The sequence below is a fragment of the Phoca vitulina genome, unplaced genomic scaffold, assembly GCF_004348235.1.
Source record: "Phoca vitulina isolate PV1807 unplaced genomic scaffold, GSC_HSeal_1.0 scaffold71, whole genome shotgun sequence".
Taxonomy (NCBI): Eukaryota; Metazoa; Chordata; class Mammalia; order Carnivora; family Phocidae; genus Phoca; species Phoca vitulina.
In genome coordinates this window covers 2849415-2872235 of record NW_022589774.1, presented here as the reverse complement: position 1 = coordinate 2872235, position 22821 = coordinate 2849415, and the positions used below count along the sequence as shown (strand labels likewise).

The 22821-nt window shown below is 44.8% G+C and overlaps 1 protein-coding gene across 3 annotated transcripts in view; it reads left to right on the top strand.

Moving 5' to 3' along the window:
* The window catches only part of KCNH1 (potassium voltage-gated channel subfamily H member 1), a 355938-nt gene that overhangs the window by 122542 nt on the left and 210575 nt on the right, over positions 1–22821 (top strand). For all 3 annotated transcript variants that reach the window (XM_032393107.1, XM_032393106.1, XM_032393108.1), the window contains one exon: positions 9785–10214. In XM_032393107.1, coding sequence (XP_032248998.1) covers positions 9785–10214 — 430 coding nt within the window. The remainder of the gene's footprint in view (positions 1–9784; positions 10215–22821) is intronic.

The following is a 22821-nucleotide window of genomic DNA, read 5'->3' as shown; positions in this document are numbered from 1 at the left end:
AGCCTTCCCTCCTCAACACCCCGGTGGAGGCCTCAAGGCCATACCACAGATTCCTGGGGCTTGTCTGGAGGCAGTGCATTCGGGGGCTCATGTATAGCGTCTGGGGACTTCACCTTCTGACTGGAGGCTTAATTTTGGGTGACGCTGAGGCTGAAAGTGGATTATGTCTGAGGAGGGAGGGAGTGTGTTTTTTAAAGCCAAATTAGACTGCATAGGGACTGATCTCCACCTCCCTCACCATTAAATAGACAGTGTTATCACATGTGGTCAGGGGGCCCCAGCCGCGTGCTCACATGCTACTCACATGCTACTTGGTGAGGTGATGCTTTCATAATGTCCACACCGTTCCGGATCAGGAGCTCTGGCCAAGCAGTGATATGTGGACCAAAGCCCTCCTCAGGCCCCAGTGCTGAAACTCCTACACACACAGCCCTCACGAAAGTCACTGGGATTTTCACCTACACCGGACCCTGACATGTTGTTGTCTCTGAGAATTTAAATCAGATTAGCTTAAAGCAAATTAAGGGCATGGCTAATTCTGCAGAAATGTCACAGCTGTAAGCACAACATGTATTTATTGTTTCTTTTAGTAGGAGAGAAAGTACAGTCCAGGCTATTTGGATTCATTTCAGTTCCCTGGAAGAAAAGAACCTGAGATGAGGATTCTGTGAAAGACAAAGATGCGGCTTGACAAAACCAGACTCTCTATTCTGTAGACCTAGGGTTTTATTTGGCCAGTGAAAGATTTCAATTTTTGGTGCCTCTAGAAAGAAAAAGAGCCCGATGGTTTAATATTGCAACTGAATACACAGTTTGTTTCAAGGTTTGAATTGTCAACAGAAGGAAAGTGGATGGTTTTAAGCGATGTTTCTAAACTTCCTTCAGTGATTTTTTATGGAGTCTGCAGATATGTCCTTTGGATACATTATCAGATTAAACAAATGCAGGGTTGCAAGCTATCCCGTTCCTGGTTAGGAAGCTCCCCTTAAACTCAGTAACCACATCCTCCTCCTGAATATGGTCAACAGACCTGTTAAGTGAAGTAGAAAACAATTCCCTTTATGTACAGGAACTGGCCTTGGAATTCAGCCTTGATGGCAGCAGCTGACTTGTGTTTGCTGCTCACTGCTGTCATCTGTGGGCTGTGTTTTCTCTGTGGCCTGATTGTAGGCATCGTGAGGGCAGGGCATTGCATGTTTATTTTTGTACCCCTGGTAGCTCTTGGCTGTGTCTTCCTGCACTAGGCTTTCAGGAAATGATCATGGAATTGAATTCAACAAGCTGAAAATAAAATGTGGAAACAATGGAAGGGAAGCAAATTGTGTTTAAGCTTCAATGAGTAACTTCCAATAAGATCTGGTAAGCCAATTTTTATTGCATTAGGTAGTTGAAATGGATCTGCAGTTTTCAGAGTGGTGGGATCATCATGGAACATTTATTCTTGAAGTCATCTCTGTTTTGTTTTATTTTATTTTATTTTTTAAGATTTTATTTGTTCATTTGAGACACAGAGATACAGAGAGAGAGAGACATTGAGCACGGGGAGAGGCAGGAGGGAGAAGGAGAAGCAGGCTTCCCCCTGAGCCAGGAGCCCGACGTGGGGCTCGATCCCAGGACTCCGCGTCATGACCCAAGCCGAAGGCAGACGCTTAACCATCTGAGCCACCCAGGCGCCCGAAGTCATCTCTGTTTTAAAGACGACAAACAAACCAAGCTCTGTTAATAAAGTAGTATATCCTCATGCCAGGCCACTAGGTTTGCGACTGTCACAAATTCTCCTTGTGAGTGTCAGTGTAGGTTTCCACTCAATAAACATATATTGAGCAACTGAGAGGAGCTAGAACTTTAATGGTGGGAAATTAGAGCAAGGAATTAAGGGCATACACTTGGGAGTCAGTTGATCAGGGTTCTAATTCTAGGTCCACCACTTTCTACCTGTGTGATACTGGACAAATGAAAACATCAGTTTCTTTATCTGTGGATTGGGTGTATAATATATTTACCTCCCAAGGTTATGAGGATTAAGTGAGGTAATCCTTGTAAAGTCCTTACTGTGCCTGACACTTAGTAAGTATTCAACAGACGCTAATTATTACTCTTACTAAATGTGTGCTTCGTGACCTCAGGGGGCTGTGTCAGCCTAATATAAAGACATTGTGACATTCCTGCCTCAGGACATTTGTACTTGCTGATTGCTCTTTCTGGAACATGCTTCCCTTAGATACTCTTGGGTCCACATTCTCATCTCCACTGGGCCTTTACTTAAATGCCAAGATCTCAGGGAAGTTTTCCTTCACAACCCTGTTTAATGCTGAACATCACCCCCTCTTCTTGTTACTTTTTATACTTATTTTCCTGCTTAATTTTTCATCTTTTTATCCCATACCATTTATTTTCCTTATTTATTCTATTTATCGTCTGTCTTTCCCAATTAAAAGAAAGTTCCAGAAGGGTGAGGATTTTGGTCTGGTTTGCCGCTGATCTGTCATCAGTGCTGGAAATCATGTGTGCCCCATTTTAAAGTGCTCAATAAGTGTTTGTTGAAAGAATGAATCAAGGACCAGTCGTGGGAATCTAGAGGGCATGTTCAACTTTGTGGGTGTCAGGGAGAGGCATCACAGAGAGATGACTCTGTGTTGAGTCTTAAGCTTGCCATTCTTGACCTTTCTTCCATTAACACTGTCAAGGATTATGGACGCTGAGAAGTCCCATTATCTGCCACCTGCAAGCTAGAGACCCAGGAGAGCTGGTGGTGTAAGTTCTAGTCTGAGTGCAGGAGAAGACTGAGGTCCCAGCTCGAAAACAGTTAGGCAGAGAGTATGAATTTTCCCTTACCCAAGTTTTTGTTTTATTCAGGCCTCTAGTGGCTTGGAGGAGGCCCACCCACACTAGGGAGGGCAGGCTGTTTTATTCAGTGTATGGATTCAAATGTTAATCTCAATCCAGAAACATCCTCATGGACACACCCAGAATAATGTTTAACCAAATGTGTGGATACCCTGTGTTCCAGTCACGTTGAGACATAAAATTAACCATCACAGCCACACACGGAGGATTTGGTTTCTGTGTGTGACATCTCATTCGCAATTTTGAGTAGTTAGGGTTCAAGGCAAATAAAAGGAAGAAAAAGTTTATGAAAAGGATGTTAGGTACTCAGAGAATGTTTAGAAAGACCAGGAAAATATTTGGAGGCTATCTGGCAAAATCATATTGCAGAACTGGTCCTGTGAATAAGTCACTGCTGCTACTGGATGTGGACTTGCAGTGTGCAGGGCTGATATCACCACCAGGGGAGCCTGGCCACCAATTCTGGAACAACTCACTGCTACCTCTGGGAACTAGGTGATGCTGCCAGGCTCTTGCAAAAAGGGTCCTACATTGTTTCTCCATTAGATACTATTCAGTGATGGGGTGGGAGTCACTGGTGGCAGATTGTAGGTCATGTGCTCACACTTCAGCTGCAGTGAGGGTTGGAGAAAGAAGATTTGTGGTTATCTTCAGCTTCTGGGGTGGGAAACAAATTCTATTTGTAGGGTAGTGATTCCTCACATGCAGAAAGACAATTTAGATGCTGTGTGGCCTTAAAGAATGTTAAATGTCCATAGCAGGTGTCAAATGCTGAAGGTATAGCAATAAGAAGGCAAGTGGTGACCTTCAAGATAGTAGATTCTGGGAAGCGGTGGGAATAGACATCTGAATGCAGTGGGTTGAGAAATGAGTGGGAAATGAGGAAATTGAGCCATTGTGTATTGATTATGGTTTCAGGAAGGAATATTAGGAAGAGGAGGAGAGTTGATATATCTGGAAAGTTGCATAGATCTTGAAACAGCAGTGTGATTATAGTCTAAGAGAAATTCGTCCCTGAGAGGGAGGTTTGAAGACAAAGGCAGAGAAGGGAGAGGAGGTGGATAGTTGATGGAGTGATGTCCGTGAGTGGGTAGAGGAATGGATTTGGTGCAGTGTGGAAGGATGGTGCAAATGCACATACTTGTATTTGTTGAGGTGGGATGTAGAGGGAGAGTTGATACTAATGACCTGTACTTTCTCTGTGAGTTGGGAGATAACGTTGGCTGAGAATGAGAATGGCACAGGTCAGGTGGGATCTTGAAAAGAGTAGTGAAGATTTAGAATATCTATTGATGTGAAGGGGAGAAAGGGTTGTTCAAGGAAGAGAAAAAGGATGGGTGAGAAGCATCCAGGAACCCAGCTGAGAATGGAAATGACAGCTCGGTACCTGCTGTTGGATCCCATGCAATGCTGAGTTTGGCAAGAGGGCAAGGAGAAAGGTTGTTGGTTGGTAAGGAGAGAGTCCTGGAAGTGATGTAACAGGGTCTAGTTTGATGGGAAAAGAAGTGAAATCTGGAGAGTCAATGGTTAGAAAAGAAAAGATATCAAAAAGAAGCCAAAGAGTAGATTGGGTTGGGTGGGAATAAAGGAGAGAACAGAGAAATGGAAGCATGTAATCATTGTGTTGAATGCTGGTGTCAGATAGGGAGTGGTTTCCAGTGATGACCAGACTCAGGATATGGAGAGGGGGTGAAGGTCACTGGGAATAGAGAAGCAGGAGTGTTGAATGAGTTTTCCCCATGGATGTTGAATGCTCCCATGCTGATAGCAGGAGCTGGGCTGGAAATTCAGGTGCAAAGATTTTAAAGGATGAAAGGAAGAAGTTGATAAGTGGGATAATTAGTGAAAGATTACCTAAATTCTGGCATATTTGTAAGCATTCAACAGATGTTAGCCGTCAATAATCAGATGGCCGTAATGAGGAGGTGTTTTTGCTGGATGGCATGAATCTTAAAGGAAGGGATTTTTTTTTTTTTTTTTGGAGTACCAACCAGCTCTTGAAAATGAAAGTGTGGAGATTGAAAACTCCCTGCTCCTAACTCCAGGATGTACAGGGGAAGCATGGGGAAAAGCAGAGTGCTCGGGGAGAACTAAAGCAAGAAGATGGTGGGAACAGTCCAGGAGGACGTTGAGACTGGGAATTTCTTTACGCATGAAGATGGGTTCCAGAAGACTCACAGGGAAGCATGCGAAGGAGGCCTTTAGCTGCAGGAGGATGCAGGCGAAGAGTAATCATGTGAGGTTGAACTAGTCAAGGACCTGAAAGACTGAATGGTTTTTTTCAGTAGCACATTGTCCTTAGTCTGGATCAGTGTTCTCTCCATGCATATGACAGAAAAAAAAAAAAAAAATGAACCCAAAGTTGGTGAATTGGGCTAATTGAGAAAGTAAGGTATAGTCCAAGTTAATGAAATAATTTATGTAGTCTGGGCGAATAGGTAAAACTTGATAGTTCACAAACACATGAATTTGAATGTCCATTAAAATTTGCATGGCATCAGTATTGCTGCAGCTGAGGTTACTGAGGATCTAGAAGGGCTTCCTTGCATCATATTTGTTGGCTTCAGTGATGAGGTTCACCAGCACCGCACCGTCCCTTCATCCATGTTGATTCATCTTGAAAGTCTTGGTTCTTCATAATTTTAAGGTTGTGATAAAGAACTTTCTGGAACAATGTGGAATGTGAGATAGGTTTTCTGATACAAGAAGTCCCTGGGGAAATGTGATTCTCTACCATATGGTGGCTGTCATGTTTTTAGCATACTAAAATTAAAAAAAAAAGCTTGGAGTATTCTGTTTATTTATCTCATCTACTGAACTTCAGGCAAATAAGAAAAAAATGCAAATTAATAGCTTGAAATGATTTTAAGTAGCTAGAATTCCAGCTGTTAGTGCAATAGGAGAGAACTTATATGAAACCGTGTAATAGCGTATTAGTGTACACAGATGAATAACACAGTGAGGAAGTGCTTATTTTATGTTGTTCCAGAGGCTTCTGAAAATGAGAAAGAATTCTCTAATAATCCAAACTCTCAATTCTGTTTAGAAAATGTTTCAGACCCTTTCTGAAAAGGTGCTAGATTTAGATCCTCTGTAGGTATATTAGTTCCCCAGGGCAACTGTGACAAATTACCACAAACTGGGTGGCTTAATACAATAGAAATTTATTCTCTCACAGTTCTGGAAGCTAGAAATCTGAAGTCAAAGTGTCAGTAGGGCCATGTTCTCTCTGAAGGCTCTAGGAGAGAATCTGTTCCTGCCTTTCTCTTAGCTTCTGCTCTTGCTGGTAATCCTTGGCGTTCCTTGGCTTGAAGACACATCACTTCAATCTCTGCATTGGTAGAGAACACCTGGTTTTCTCTCTGTGTGTCTGGCTCTTCTCTTTCTATAAGGACATCAGTCATACTAGGTTAAGTATGACCTCTTCTTAACTGATTATACCCACAACAACCCCATTTCCAAATAAGGTCACATTCTGAGGTTCTGGGAAAGACATGAATTTGGAGGGGACACTATTCAACCCAATACAGGAGGCTTCTAAAATGAATAGCAAATGGCTTCTGTCTTCAGGAAGATGTAGTGCCTACTGTGGTTGGGAAAACTATAGTGCAAAGCAATGTGTTCAGTTGGTAATGGATACAGAATACCATGGACACATCGAGGGGTGAGTGATTGGTTGTGACTCCAGGGTAGTCATGGAAGGCTTTAGGGTAGAGGTAGTGGCAGACCTGAAGGATAACAGTGTACTCGCTGGTAGAGAAGGGGAGGCTGGGCCTTCTGGGCTGAGGGTCTCATCTGAGCAGGCACAGAGATGCAAGTGTGCATCCACTGTGCGAGATGCCCAAAACGCCTGGAGTGTATGGCTAGAGGATAGCAGGCCTTTGGGTAGTGGTTGCATGTGTTGAGTGGCCATTGGGAGGGGATGGAGAAGGGAGGAGGGATGAAGTACAGGTGGAACAGAGGGAGATAAGAAAGGTCATGGAGGCCCAGTTGTTCATGTCCATGAATGACAGCCAGAATGGGATCTTAGAGATGTAGTAGTTAAAGGGGGAGTTCAAGGAGAAGCTGAATGAGTGTTCCTTAGGGAGCGCTGGAAGGCATCACTGGACTCAGAGGGCTGGACTAGATGACATCTGTGCTCCCTCTCAGCAATCAGGTTCTCTGACAATTAGGTAGAAGTATCTTTCACTAATATCTTGCCTCTTTCACTGGTTATTATGCTCTTGCTTCCTCCTTCTTTCTTCCTATCATGCCTCTTCCCCATGCCAGGCACGGGAGCCACAACAGTGAACAAGAAGACAAAGACAGCATCATTTTAATCTCTTCCCTGTGGCATTAGCACAAGGAGTATGTAGTAGGTTCTCCTTAAATGTTGCTTTGAATTAAATATGAGTGAGGAAAAATGACAAGGCAGTTTTACCCTGGGTAATAAGTTCTTCTTCAGAGTAGAACTGCTTTGAAAGATGATCTCAGGAACCTCCTTATGAACAGGTGGAGAGTAGGTGGCTGCTTACATGTGTTTGATTTCTGAGTCATCAAAAAGGCTCCTTTGCCTCCTAAAATATCTGCTTTATCCAGGCTGTGGGTACTTTTAATTCCACCTTAGAAACAGGTTGGTTTCTCTGTTGAAATGCAGATGCCCTCTGGAGAGAGGATATCCATTTACCCTCATCAGTCTTTTGCACCTTAATATGGGGGTTTTCTTAGCTTTTCCTGCATGGCAGTTTTTAAAGAAAAGCACATGGAGGGTAAAGGGGACCCAGAAAAGGAGTACTGGACAAGCCAAAGATAAACTTTGTCAGAGTTGACCCTGGGGATGTGGTCTGTTGGCCTAGAAGAATCCACTATTATTTATTTGCTGGTGTATGTTGGACAAGAAGTGATTGTTTCTTTTCTAAGTTTTATGGCTACAGAATTGTTGTTTATTTGTTTTATTTTTTAAAAGGTGCAATAAACCCCACCTCCCCCACCCTCACCTTAACAAAAATAATTTGTGTGGCAGCCTGATCTGTGGTCTTTATTGACAGGCTACGCCACATACGGTCTGTGCGTTCACATGTCAGGGAAGGCTAATAATAGCTACTGTACCAAATATCCCCTGAAGTTTCAGTGGCTTATTTCAGAGGTTTCATTGTTCATCCACATCATAATATGATTCACATTGATTGGTGGGGACAGGGTATTCCATCCACGTAGTCTTTCAGGGACACAGGCTTCTTCCATATTCTGTGTCCACCATCTTTAATACTTGTCCTCAGGGTCTCACTAGCCTCATCTGGAAGGCATGCCAAGGGGAAGAGAAAGCACACTTACTCTTAACTGCCTTGACTTGGAAATGACACACATTTTGCCTCATATCCATTGCTGAGAACCAGTCTCAGAGACCCACCCAGATGGGAAGAGGCTGGGAGACGTCGTTTAGCTGGGTGTTCAGGAAGAGGAAGCAGCCTTGGTGAGTCTCTGACACAGGCTTATCAGAAAGCGTTTACACATTTTCCTTCTGTCTGTAACATAAACTGACCCTTGGGGGTTGTTATTAAGGGAACAGGGGACAACAGAGACTAGCAGTGACCTGGAAACTGTCCAGTGTTTAGAATGGTGTAAACGCATTCATTCTAGTTGGTGAAGGGATCATCCTGCTGTTGGATTATTGCTGTGTAAGGGAGACCAAAGTTATGGTGCCAATAAATGTCTCTATTTTGTGTGCTTGTTTATTTGTTTGTTAATCAATGTAGGAAAAGCTAATGGAAATCTCCCTTCCCTACACCTTGGAATCACTTTGGAATAGGAATTTTGCGGTTCTAAATGCAGTGGCTTCTGTGATTTTAGCATTTCCTCTAGTCCAGTTCCCTCATTGTCTAGATGAGAGAGGCAATAGAATTGTTCAAATTCACATAGCAAGTTAGTGGTTTACTTGCGTCTCAAACCCTGTTTTCCAGATTTCTACTCTGATGTTCTTTTCACTACCACTATTCCCTTAGAGAATCACTATTTGGAGAAGAGACCTGCAGAATGGCAGGAGGCTTGACCAGCTGAAATCAGAAGTTTCCTTCTAGCTCGGAGATTCCTTGATTGATTGTGTTTAACTATATGGTGTCTGATTGTATAATCCCTGGCCTGACAGGAGTGATGTAGCTTCAAAGAATTTGTTTCCTGAGAAAACAGAATCTTAGTTCTTTATTTTCTCAGCCGTTTCTTTAGTTCATTTTTATCTTTTTTTAAAAAAACTGTGTTTGCTTTTTAAATATATATATATATTTTTCTAACTGTTAAAGTAATAATTTCAATTATAGAAATTAAATATATTCAAGTGTAACAAAAATATATACAAATATAACAAAAAATTTCCTGTAATTCTGTAATTCGACAGTGCATTGGTAACCACTATCAATATTTTACATTTCTCTCCAGTGTTTCCTAGCCATTTTTTGAACACATAAATACTTGTAAACTTATGTACAGTATAATTAGAATGAAATATTATACAATATGAAATAAATATACAATTCTTAAAATATTTCATATTACTGAGTATGAAATATTACATAACCCTTAAAATTGTTTTAAAATAGTAAAGATATGAAAAATGCTCATATATATTTGTATACTTATCATAATAATTAGAATAAATTAGAATAAAATTATAATTTTTTCTTGTTTTTTTGTTTTGTTATCTGCTTTTTAATGGAAGTAGAAAAAAGTAAATCAAAATCTCCCTTTCATATATCTTGGAATAAAATTCTAATTATATTGTGCATGACTGTGTCTGAGCATTTCTCCATATCGTGACTTATTTTAAAACATTTTTTAGAGGGTTGCATACTGTTGCATCTTGTGGAAATACACTATGCTGAAGGAAACAGCCCAGGTGGGGAGGAGGCAAGGAGTAGTAGTATCTTTGGTTCTTGGCCCTAATGCTCTGCTCCTCTTTTCCCAGGGCATCAGCAGCTTGTTTAGCTCACTGAAGGTCGTTCGGCTGCTTCGTCTGGGGCGAGTGGCCCGTAAGCTGGATCACTACATTGAATACGGAGCTGCTGTGCTGGTCTTGCTGGTGTGTGTGTTTGGGCTGGCTGCTCACTGGATGGCCTGCATTTGGTACAGCATTGGCGACTACGAGATCTTTGATGAAGACACCAAGACCATCCGCAACAACAGCTGGCTCTACCAATTGGCGATGGACATTGGCACCCCTTACCAGTTTAACGGGTCCGGCTCAGGGAAGTGGGAAGGTGGCCCCAGCAAGAATTCCGTCTACATCTCCTCGCTGTATTTCACTATGACCAGCCTTACCAGCGTGGGCTTTGGCAACATTGCCCCATCCACAGACATCGAGAAAATCTTTGCGGTGGCCATCATGATGATTGGCTGTAAGTATGACAGTTGCTGGGGCTGGGTGGGGGATGGGCGGGAGGCATACTGTTTGGACATCCCTTCCATTGGCTGGAAATAGGGCAGTGACTACAATGCTAGCAGGATCAGGATCAGTGTAATAACTGAAACTAAGAAAGGCTTTTTTTTTTTTTTTTTAAGATGAGCTTTACAGTTTTCCTGATAATTTAAGCATTTGCTGCGAAGTGTTTACTGCAAAGAAATTTAGAAGATACAAAAGAGCACCAACCATAATTGTGCCTATCAGAGATAACTATTATTACCTTTGGCCTCTCCCTTATAGATTACTTTCTATCCATATCTGAACACATAAATACAGATTTTTATAAAGTTATAATGAGATCATGCTATATTTATAAGTTGGTAACCTGCTTGCTCATAGAATAGTGAACTGTGAAAGTCTTTCCGTGTCAGTTTGAACATAGCTCTAGATCTGCGCAGTCCCATATGGTACCAGAAAAAGAATGTATGAAAAAAATGTGAGATATCTCATTAATTATCTTTTATATTAATTACATGATGAAATGATACTTTTATATAGTGGGTTAAATATTCTATTATGATTAATTTCATATTTCTTTTAAATTTTTGTAATGTGGCTCCTAGGAATATTTTTATTGAATTTTCTATTTTTCATACATTTTTGATGTCCCAAATCCAAAAAATTTCCCAAATCCAAAAAACAAAACAACGCCCCCCCAAGAAAACCCCCCCACAGAACAAAAGGCTCCTGTTCAGTTGAGAAGTAATGGGTTATTGGATTAACTTGACTGGACTGAAAAACAAAAACAATCTTAGTTCTTGAGGAAGGTGCTTCAATCTGTCACTTACCCATTGACCATTGCGTAGCTGTTGCTAATGCCGGGTCTGGGCTGGAAACCATTAATGAACTCTCTTTATTGAAGGGAGTCATAGGGAGAAGTAGACCTCACTGGGCTGGGGAAAGCATATGCATTCGAATGGCTTGGATTCATTGTGAACTGCTAAGTGCACCCTGTTGGCACTTCAACGACAAATGGCGATGTGGGCGAGGACAGTCCTCCCATGAAGCATCAGTATGGACAGGAGTCTGGTCACACACGATGAAGCTGGGCTCTGGTTACAGCAGGCAGAGACTGTTTCGCTCCTTGTGCTCCTTCAGAGTGGAGTTGACATATCAGTTGTTAAACTAACCAGGGAATTCCAAGACCAGGAAACGTGAGGCGTCAGTTTGTCTTGCTTTGTTCAACCCACCAGGGATCCAGCATCCCTCTCTGTGAAGGGGCTTTATGACCCCCAGTTGTCACATTGGCTGCTTGCCTCCTCCTTGTCTGCAACCAGCTCATCGTGTCTGATGCGGTTCTTCCATAGGAGCCGTCTCTGCAAGGCACAGAGCTCGCCTGAGTATTCACTCAGTGTGTCTAGGTCTAATTGATTTGTGGGAAAGGTGTGCTGATAGAGCTTTTGGGTTTGCTTCTTACTTTCAAATGGGTCTTAATAGAGATGATTGCCTGACCATGGGAAGCAGCTTTAAGTATCTGTGGGTGGCTAATTGCTTTAGCTTAATTAAACTTGAGGTGCTTTCTCATGTCATGTAAAAGGATTTAAAACCTTCGCTCTTCTAGGACAGTTTCAGCCTTAACTGCACTAGTTTTCTAGGTAGTGCTTGCAGCATTTTTGTGAAACTTGGGGCACCAGGTAAGCAACCAGATGTGCCGTGTTCTGGGCCCAGTTTCTGCCTCTAAGGTGGGGAGAGGAGACATTCCATCGAAATACCTCATGATATGCATTGCAGGAAATCTGCTAAGGGTGGTCAGTTAGGAAATGGGCCCCATGTCATGGGCTCTCCAAAGACTTTCAGATATGAGGAGACTTTGTTGCAACTTTTTACCTGGAAGAAAAGAAGAAAGAGAATGGTTCTGGTGGCATATAGTAAAGATAAGCAGGGGCGCCTGAGTGGCTCAGTCGATTGAGCAGCTGACTCTTGATTTAGGCTCAAGTCATGATCGCAGGGTCGTGGGATTGAGCCCCATGTCAGGCTCTGTGCTCCGTGGGGTCTGCTTGTCCCTCACCCTCTGCCCCTCCCCAACTCGTGCACACCTGCACACTTTCTCTGTCTCTCTCTTTCTCTCAAATAAATAAATAAAATCTTAAAAAAAAAGGTAAGCAGTTTGTTTTTCCAAAATCATTCTTGTATGGAGAGCATGATTTCCTGGGTATAGTCTCCAAGGAAAACCTCGAACGATTATTATCACCTCTTTTCTCTCTCTGTCTTCTCAGAGCTTTATGATATTTCCATTTCTTTTTTAAAAAAGGGTGACAGTACACAGGCAGTCACCTCTGCATTATGCAACCAAGCGCGATGTTTCAGTAGGCAAGCCTACTTAACTGTAACCCCATTTCCCAAACACTCGTTATATGCCAGGTGCCGTGATGAGCGCTCCATACATGATTTCTGCTGCTCATAACCACTCTGTACTTAGAGGTTATTATCTCCATCTTGTAAGGAAATGGACTGAGAAAGGTAACTTCCTTCCTAAGAACGTGGGGCTGGTAAGCGGGAGAGACAGGCTTTGTTTGGATCCAGGCCCCTGTGAATTAAAAGCCAGGCTCTTCCCATAGAACCCACCTGCGATCGTGTGGTCTGAGAACACAGACGGCCAGCCTCGGGCCCTGACTCACAGACCCCTTGAAGATTCTCTCCGTCCATTTTAATAAGCCGACAGTTCCTTCAGTGGAAAGTTTTGTATGCTTGTTGTTGTTGTGGTTTTAATTTAAGAACAAGATTACGATACAGACTCAGGGGACCAGGTGCTTTGGAAATCAGCCATTTTTCATCAATCTGTCACTTACAGTTATAGCTGTTCCACTTTCCGTGTGACACGTCTGACAAATGGTTGTGCTAACAACAAAGTTATTGCGCTCTGTGTAATGTGGTGGCAATTATCCTTGTAAACTCGCATTCTAAACAACCTTTGTTCAGGACAACTGCTGATGTCTTACTGGATTTATGGGGCTCTCTTTTATCTTGCTTTGCCTGTGCGCATCTGCACACGTGCATCCCTACCGCACGCTCACGGGGTTGGGCCGATGCCAGAACTGGGATCTCTGGTGGTGGGGGAGGTGGACCACAGCCTGCGTTTGTGCCGAGGGGTCATGCTGCTCCCTGGCCAGTCACCCTGGCACTCAGGCCCAGAAGTCCTTGAGGAGTAGAGAGAGACACAAAAGCCAATGGGCTTTTGAAGTAATGGTATTTTGTGAATTTTTCTTCTTTGCATTGAGTTTTACATGTGTTGGTAATAGTATTTCTTGGCTATTCTATGACATTGTATTAACCATAATATAGATTATCCAGAAGCCTTCTGTTGATTCTCATCTCTGCTCTCTGGCACTGAATATCTCATTATAACTTGGCCAGTTCCCCGGAGAATGCCAGGAAGCAGGAACACTATTTTCAAGCTTGCCCACCTTTCTCAGTTCTGATAAAAAGTTGCAGGGGCACCTGGGTGGCTCAATTAGTTAAGCATCTGACTCTTGGTTTCGGCTCAGGTCCTGATCTTGGGATCGTGAGATGGAGCCCTGTGTTGGGTTCTGTGCTCAGTGGGAAGTCTGCTTGAGATTCTCCCCACCCCTCCACTCTCTCTCTCTCGCTCTTTCATATAAATAGAAATCTTAAAAAAAAAAAGTTGCAATAGGCAGAGGCGAAAACTATTGGCTAAAATGAGTTTTTGTGAGTAGCTGTGGAGGTAGATGATCTATGATGTCTCATTTTTATTCTGGCGTCTTGACCCCGGCCAGGGGCAAGCCAGCCCCCACCCTGATCTCCCTGCCTTCCTCATGTGGGTCTTTAGTCTCCTGCAGGGGCTCGCCATGAGATGTGGTGAATGGACTGCTTACATCTTTTTGCACATCTTCTGTGTGCTGGTGGTGCTGAGAGGACCCCAAGGCCACCCTAGCCCTCTGTGTGATACCTGGGAAGAATGTCCCCCATTCAGCAAGCATGTACCCAGTGCCTGCCCAGCAGACTCCCAGCTGTGTGCTAAGGACACATATACTGTGGGAGGCACTCTAGGGAGTGCAAGGGCCAGAGGGGATGGGGGCAGTGGGAGGAACAGAGACAGGTCCCATCACCCACCAGCTGGTGACTGGCCCTCTGTGGGCCCAACCTTGCCCAGGCCTCTGAGGGATCCCTCAAAGAAGGAAGGATTGTCAGGATTGTCGGGAGGAAAGAGTCTCTTTATCTGGGATGTTTCAGACTAGGGACTGTCTTGGGGAGCTCTCCAGGGAGAATTTGATGGTGAGGAGACAGTTTCCATTTTCCTAATATGGGCTTTTGCACTTTTCTGATTCTTTCCTCATAATGTCATTGCTGTCATCCTGTCATTATAATTAAGCCACATTCATTTCCTTTCCCTCTGATAATGGCAAGGGTCTAGACATTGTACTCCTACTCCAGACACTCTCCAACCCCTCCCCCGCAGTTGAACATCGGTCTCCTACCTCAGCACCACACACCTGTCTCTTTGGATTCATTTCTCTGTTGCCAGTCCTCCCCTACCTCAGCTTCTCAAAACCACAGCAGAATGTCAGTGCAGAAGGGACCCTATGAGTCTCCAATTAGCCCAGAGCAGCCCTCCTTCTAGTTCTTCTGCTGGGCCAGATCCCCTCCTGGTCCGTGTTTCAGTCAAGCTCCCTCTGAGCCCGGGAGATACCCGAGAGTAACTGGGCTCACTTCTGGTGGCTTCCTTACATCGCCTTCTCTCCTGGGGAAGGGACACTAGTAACCTGCACACCTGGACATTTGACCCCACCACCTCACCCACCTGCAGTATGCTTTGTGGCTTCCTTTCAGCTGAAACTGTTATTTTTGCAAGCAAATAGGGACTTTCCCTGCCTCCTTTGTGATCTTTTTCAAACATTTCTTATTTCTTTCCATTTCACCTTTGTTGAATATGCTTTTTTGCATTCTACACCAATATTGTGGTTTTTCAAAAATGAGATGGTACACATCTCCCAGGAGGCTGTAAATATACTCTTAGGAGACTTTAAACACATAGTAGACTCTCAATAAATATTTATGGATTTGTTGATTCTGAGCAGTCAAGGAGACTCTAGAGTTTTGGAAGTAGTCTTTAGTGTCATTGGCAAAGCTTTATTAGTTAGGATATGGGTTCTGCTGCTGGACAGAGAGAATAAAAGTGGCATCAACAAGGGATATGTTTCCTACAAGTTTGGGGGTGGTCTGGCTGCTGGGCAATCATCAGAGACCCAGGCTTCTCTGCTGTCTTCAGCACATGACTTCCATATTGGATATCCCATATGGCTCTTCCGGCTTCAGCCATATGTTCTTTTTCCGGAAAGTAGAAAGAAGGGGAAGGGAAAGACTAGGAAGTTGTACCATATTATCTGTGTTCATATCTCATTGGCTGGAACTTGGTAATCTGGCCACACCTAACTGCAAAGGAGGTTGGGAAATGTAGTCTTTATTCTGGGTTGTCATGCGCTCAGGTGGAAGACAGTAACGTAGACAAGGAGAACAGCTGTTGGAGAGTGAAGCAGCGAAGTCTGCATGCCTCAGCTGTCCTCCCTCTTCTCGTCTCCCTTCCGTTGATACCAGCAAACATTATAGGCATCCCCTGTTGGAGCTTCATCCCTGAATTGCTGGTTGAGAGACTTTGGTTCAAGTCCTGGATCAGCTCTGTGCTTTGGGTTATACCCTTTAATTTCTGCAGATTAGGGGTAAGAGGCTCTCCTTACATCTCACTTAGTCTTAGTGAGAACCAAGGTGTAGGATAGCTCTTTGAAAGAGCTGAAAATTTTACATTCAGATGTTTTGATTTTGTTGTTGGTAGTCACAGTGATTCTTTCTTGTTCTTCCCAGTGAACTTTTCTTTCCTGTTCTTAGGAAAAATAATAATAGTCATTCCTCCCTTCTCAGGAGCTGTTTAGTTTCATCTTTGGTTTATGTTTATCTGGGAAATAGGGTACTGTCCAGAATGCTATGGGAGAAGGAACTAGTCTTTTCTCATTTTTTGTTAGAGGCTTTTTCCTAGCCAGCAAATCAGATTATTTTTTCTCTAGAACCTGATTTTTTTTTTTTAATTCTGCCTGCCACTGTGCAGTTCACATGGGTCTCCCCATCTCTGACACAGCCTCCAGCTACTCTCTGTCTTCTTCATCCCTGTCTCCCCCCACCCTCACCGCTCCGGAAAACTCTCTCTGGCTACTCCCTCCCCGTTTTCAACCCTTAGCTGTCTTCATACTCCAGAGGCTAATGGCCTCTGCTTTGGGTTTATTCACTTGCACTTAGACTTTACACTGCTCTTTAAATATCCTTGTGACTTCCTAGTTATCTTTCTTGTCTTGTGTATGTTCTGTTACCTCCTCTGAAACTCTCGGCTTCTGGAAGGCAGGGCCTGTGTGTCTCCCTGCCCTTCCTCTTCTCCTTTGTGCCTGGGCACATGCTTTGAACATGGGAAAGAACATGAGCTTTGGAGCTGGGCCGTTCTGGTTTTCAGACCCACCTCTACTCCTGATTAGTGCTTTCCCCTTTGGCAGGTTCCTCAGCTGAAAAGGGAGACCCCAGGCCCTGCCTGACCAAGTTTGGAGATGAGAAAATGAAATGATGCAGCGTCCCTAGCACAGCGCTTCTCACATGGGGTGTTCAAACAGTGGTAGTCGTCTCCCTGGCCCCCCAGTCTCTCTTCCTACACATCTCTCAGGCTCCCCAAACAGTGATGTTTCTCAACCATTTGTTGGTTCTTCAGATGTGCTCTACTTTAAGAGAATTTGAACTTACCTAGAGTATCAGGTGCATTGTACTGTTTAAGTACAGATCACTAAAATCTATGTATCTGGATGTGAATTTCTTTCGCTATAAAGCTTCTTTTAAAAAGAATTTGTCCTGACTTCAGAGCAAGTTAGAGGAAGCTCTTAAAAAATGGAGAAAGTGATTGTGAGTGCTTGGAAAGCCTCCCAGGCATCACTGTCCAGACCAGACTGGCAGGATCTTCACTGGGCAGGAAATAGTACCCTGAGGAGTGAGAGTGCCCCCTGGAGAAGGAGAGAAGGGGCTAGAAACACTGGTGCACTGAGTACCCAAAGTGAGGCCGGTGTCATGCTGGGAACTGTCTCTTACCCAGTAACTTCAAAAAAGGCTTTATTATTCCTGTTTTGCAGCTAAGAATACTTAGGTTCAGAGACATGAGGTAACAAGATCACAGGTTAAGAGGGGGCTGAACTGAGTTTTGAATCCAGTTTTATCTAAGCAAAATTTCACTTTGTTTTGTTGCTTCTGTTGCTGATTATTTTGGAATATGGGAGCAGAAAATGTTCTCTGTGGTGTGTGTGGTGTTGGGAGGCAGGGAAAAGAGCTGGAGAGAGAGGGGGCCGTGGAAAGATGGCAGAGGGGGGTTCTTTCCCTGGAATCCTTCTCTAGTATTTTGAATTATAATTATAGTGACAAAATATCTGATTACGTATGTCGTGGGAAGATATTACTCTTGTTCATAGCTGGAGTGCTGCACTGGGCAGAAGAATGTACAACAAAAGTCTTAGATGCTAGGGAGCTCTGCCAGTGGGAAGCCAAAGTGGATGAGGGGTATTGTTTCTGACCTTAGAGATAACCACGTCATTTGCAAAATTTCTCTCTTTTTAAAAATACGATTTCCATCCAAGTGAAAATGATCATGTGGAGCTGTTGCTATAATCAAGTCTTTTTTTTTTTTTTTTTTTTTAAAGAGGGAGTGGGCAGGGGGAGGGGCAGAGGGAGAGAGAGAATCCTAAGCAGGCTCCACGATCAGCACAGATCCTGACACAGGGCTCGATCTCACAACCCTGACATCATGACCTGAGCCGAAATCAAGAGTTGGACACTTAACCAACTGAGCCACCCAGGAGCCCCTATAATCAAGTCTTTTGCTTCTCTTTTGCTTCTGTGTCTCTGTTGCCTTTGCGACCTTCCATGTTCCATGGAACAGGTAGCATTTTCCCCATTTTTTGGATAAGGAAATTGTGGAGTCCCTTGCCGAAGGTCCCACAGCCAGTTAGGAGCAGAGCTGGGCTCCAGCCCACGTCACTGCTCTTGGCTCAGTGCTTCCCCTTCTTCTAGATCAGCATGCTAGCTGCTGGTATTGGTAGCCACGGGTCACAGGCTTTGGCGGCTGGGCCCTTGATGGGATGTCCTCAAAGCTTGATGAGAAGAAGTGGAGGTGGGTGAAGAATGGGTAAGGCTTCCATTTTGCTTTCAGCAAAGGAACTTGACTCCTCAAGTTTCACACCTCTTTGGCTGCTTTTTTTTAATCAAGCCTTTATTGTGGCTCTCAACCACTGGGCTGATGACTCCAGAAAGTGAGACATCATCTCGCATCTTGGGGCACCTGGGTGGCTCAGTCAGTTAAGCATCTGCCATCAGCTCAGGTCATGATTCCAGGGTCCTGGGATCGAGTCCCACATTGATCTCCTCTGGCATCACACAGAGAAGAACATCATTTTCCTTTCCTTCTCTAAAACCGTTGAGAGGAGGAAAGCCCACCAGGGAAGTATGAAGTATTGTCCCCGAGAAAACAAATGTTAGATTGACCTGTCAATTCCCTGGAACCCCAATTGATCAGCAGTTTACCTGAACACCCCCTTTGTTCATGTAACAAACAGTTTTTGAGCATCTGCCATGTGCCGGCCACTAAGGACTGGGGACGGAGCAGTGGGTAAGCCCGCTGCAGGCTCTGCTCTCTTTGCATATGGTCTGCTGGGGGAGCCAGATGAGTAAATAAGAACTTGCTGCGGAGTGAGGTGAGTCTCTGCTAAGGAGAGGGTAGGTTGTTATGGGAACAGGGGCGGGGGCCAGTCACCCAGCAGGGGTCAAGGAGGAGGACAGGGAGTTCACACCCCATTTATTTGGGAAGAGCCCTGGGAAGACATCATCCCTTCCTCAGTTTGCTTATAATCTAGTTTGGGAAATACAAAGGCCAGCAGGAAAGACCATGGGAAGCTGGAAAGTAGTGGAATAGTCCCCCCATCCCCACCCCCCCCACCTCGTTATCTGCAGAAGACATGTTCTAAGACCCGCAGTGGATGCCTTCAACCTCAGATGGTATCAAACCCTATGTGTATGGTTTTTGCCCATAAAAACCTATGATAAAGCTTAATTTCTAAATTAGGCACAGTAAGAGATAGACAACAACTAATAATAGAACGATTGGGGCACCTGGGTGGCTCAGTCAGTTAAGCATCTGCCATCAGCTCAGGTCATGATTCCGGGGTCCTGGGATCGAGTCCCACATTGAGCTCCTTGTTCAATGGGGAGTCTGCTTCTCCCTCTCCTGCTCCCCCTGCTTATGCTCTCTCCCTCTCACTCACTCTCTTTCTCTATTTTTAAAAAAATAGAACAATTATAGCAATATGTTATCCTAAAAGTTATGTGAATGTGGTTTCTCTCAAAATATCTTACTGTACTGTGCTCACATCACAATTTCTTGTGATGACCTGTGATGAGATGAAGTGAGGGGAATTATGTGACCTGGCGTTAGGCTACTATTGGCCTTCTGACAACAGTCAGAGGAAGGATTCTTAACTTCCAGACTGCGACTGACCCCGGGTCACTGAAACCACAGATACGGAGGTGTGGGCTTGTGGCCGTGTAGATGTTCGGGGTAGAGCAGTGCAGCTGGTTCTTGTGTCCAGACTTCTGGAAGGACAGTGATCTTTTTTGTAAAGTGGAGATGAAAGTGGCATTCAAGAAGAGAGATTTTACTGGTGGGTGAATTAAAGGTAGGATTTGGGGGCGCCTGGGTGGCTCAGTCATTAAGCGTCTGCGTTCGGCTCAGGTTATGATCCCGGGGTCCTGGGATCAAGCCCCGCATCGGGCTCCCTGCTCCGCGGGAAGCCTGCTTCTCTCTCTCCTACCCCCTCTTCTTGTGTTCCCTCTCTCGCTGTGTCTCTCTCTGTCAAATAAATAAATAAAATCTTTTAAAAAAAAGAGGTAGGATTTGCAGGACTGACCGAGATGCTAGGTAAGAATTGCACTAACAGTGAGCTACCCAGCACGCACTGTGTGTAGAACACTCTATACACGCGCTTCGTGAGCTCTCCTGGCACTCTGTGTCATGGTGTGTTTATCCCAGATTTACGGGTGAGGAAGCTGAAGCTCAGAGCGGTCAGTTATGTTCCCCTGGCTCAACCTCTTGGGGCTGGTAGAGTCAGAATTCAAACCCAGATCTCTGGCGCCCAAGTTCATCGTCTCTCCACCATCTGTGCTGCCTCCCCAGTCACTGGCAGCAGTGAGAATGGTCCTGAGGACACCAGTGGCACAGCCTGGAGCAGAAGGCTACCGAGAAAGCAGCCAGCATCCGTTCTTGCCGAACAGGGCAGCAGAAAGATGTGCTAATCCGAGAGGGCCCAAGCACCCGCTCTGCGCCTCCTGGCTCGTCAGCATCTCCCATGTCCTTCCTGCGGGGGGCTCGTGCTCAGGGACCACCTCCAACCATCCATCATGTGCCAAGAGACCGGGATGGCGATGAGGCGCCATGAGGCTAATTTACTGAATTCTTGAACACCCAGATCTCAATCTTTTAGTCTACCATTTGGAAAAATCATTGCCATGCAGACTTTATTTTTTTTACTTGGAGGACATCCTCAGTGATTTCTGGATGAAAGGGCTGTTTGTGAAGCTAAAGATGCCACAGCCATGATACTGGCCAGCTTGCTCCCATCCAGACCTGTCCCCTTTTCCTGGACAAAGCCCTTTTCAATCAATGCTCCCCAGAAAGGAGACTAACTCAGAAATGAGGCTGGTTTCTGAGAGCTGTGTCCATTGCTAACGAAACCAGTTAAGCCACACTTGGAGCTGACATTGGGTCAAGAAGATCGTTTTAATTTCTAAAACCATTGTAACGTAGACTGTCCATGGGAGCAGGCGAGAGAAGATGGGTGTGAATCCTGGCTCCGTTACTTAATAGCCATGGGAGCAAGCTACTTAATTCCTGAGCCTGTGTCTTCATCTGCAGCATACCAATGCAGTGACATACACGAAAGTAAAAGTTCTCCCCTTTCAGAGCCCTCGTTTCTGCCTGCTGCCAAGCCCGGACCACAGAAGGCGTCTTGGTTGGTGTTGATGCCATTCTTCCAGAGCCCTTGGTCTGCGCTGTTTGGCAGCTGGACAGGGGACTCGGGTGGGCATTGGCTGGGGATGTAGAGGCAGGAGGAGGTGTGCAAAGGCGGTGACGGAGTAGGGCCAGCATGATGCTCTACGCATGGAACTAAATACCAAGATGACGGTTTGCTAGTGAGGCTGCCACAGATGAGATGCTGTCAAGGGCCAACTCCGCCAATCTTCCCCGGAGAGTGACTTTGCGGACTCGGAAAATGTTTCCATTTTCACTTTTCCCCATTGTGGTCCTCGGTGTGTATGAGAGCGAGAATAATTTTAGCTCTCGTAGGCTAGAGGTCTGGCTCTGAATCATAGCTACATGGTGATAAAAACCCACTGTGGCCACAAGAAAGCTTGGCAGGGAGAGAAGTCTTGGTACGAAATGCAAAATGAAAGAGCTTAACAAGAAAATCAAATATATGAGAAATCACCAGTGAGTTCTGCAGAGCTGCAGGTGCCCTGCTTGGAGGGCTAACCCTGTTCAGAAGGGTGCTGCTTTGTTCCTCCCTGGAGATGGGAAGAGGAGTTGGGCTGGGCTGGAACAGGGATGGTGGCAAAGCCAGAGCCAGGGGAGAGATCCCTCTTCCTGATCATAACCACAGATCTGAGGGCCAGGCCCCCCCTCTTAGAGCTCCCTGGGTTACGTATGAGGGAAGCAGAACGCACCTGTTGGAATAACGAGCATAGGGTCCTTACAAAGCCGGGCACAAATGTGCATCTTAACCGACTAGAGCTCTGCAGAGACAGTACCCAGTGGGGGGACTCTCGGGCCGTGGGCTTGCCTGTCCGGTTAGCCTTGCCACGCAGCAAGAGGGAAGGTGGGGGAAGCGGCAGAAGCCACAGGTTCTCTCCTGGGAGCTCAGGTGTTTAATTACACTGAGTTGCGCTTGCCCGCCTGCACTGGAGGCCTTGGCTGCAATCCAGTGCCTTGGGTGGAAGGGAGGCAGGATTTCTTAGCAAGGGCCTTTCTGGACACATGGTGGGATGTGCAACTTGAACCTGCCATCTTTGCTTCTTTCTCTCCCTCCCTTCCACAAATATTTATTAAACCCCTACTGTGTGTCAGCCACTTAGAAACGGTGTATAGACAGATGAATAATCAGCCGTTCTTTGTCTGTGATAATTAACTAGATCTCCAATTATGTTATGGGCGCTCACAGAATTTTGAAATTGAGAAGGACCTCACAATGTTATCAAGGTCATCTACTTGTTAGATCCTTGACTCTTTTCCCTGAAGTTTGAACAGCCCATGGAATGAGACCATTCTACTTCTGGATAAGTTCAAGGGTGAGAATTTCCCTTTTATACAAAGCTAGAATTCCCTCTCTGTGGATTCCATCCTGTTTTCTTGCCTTTTTACTCCTCGGACTTCATGGGACAAATCTAGCTTTTCTTTTGCACAACAATGCTTCAAATATTTGAAAACCATTATATCTGCCTGGAGGCTTCACCTCTCCAAG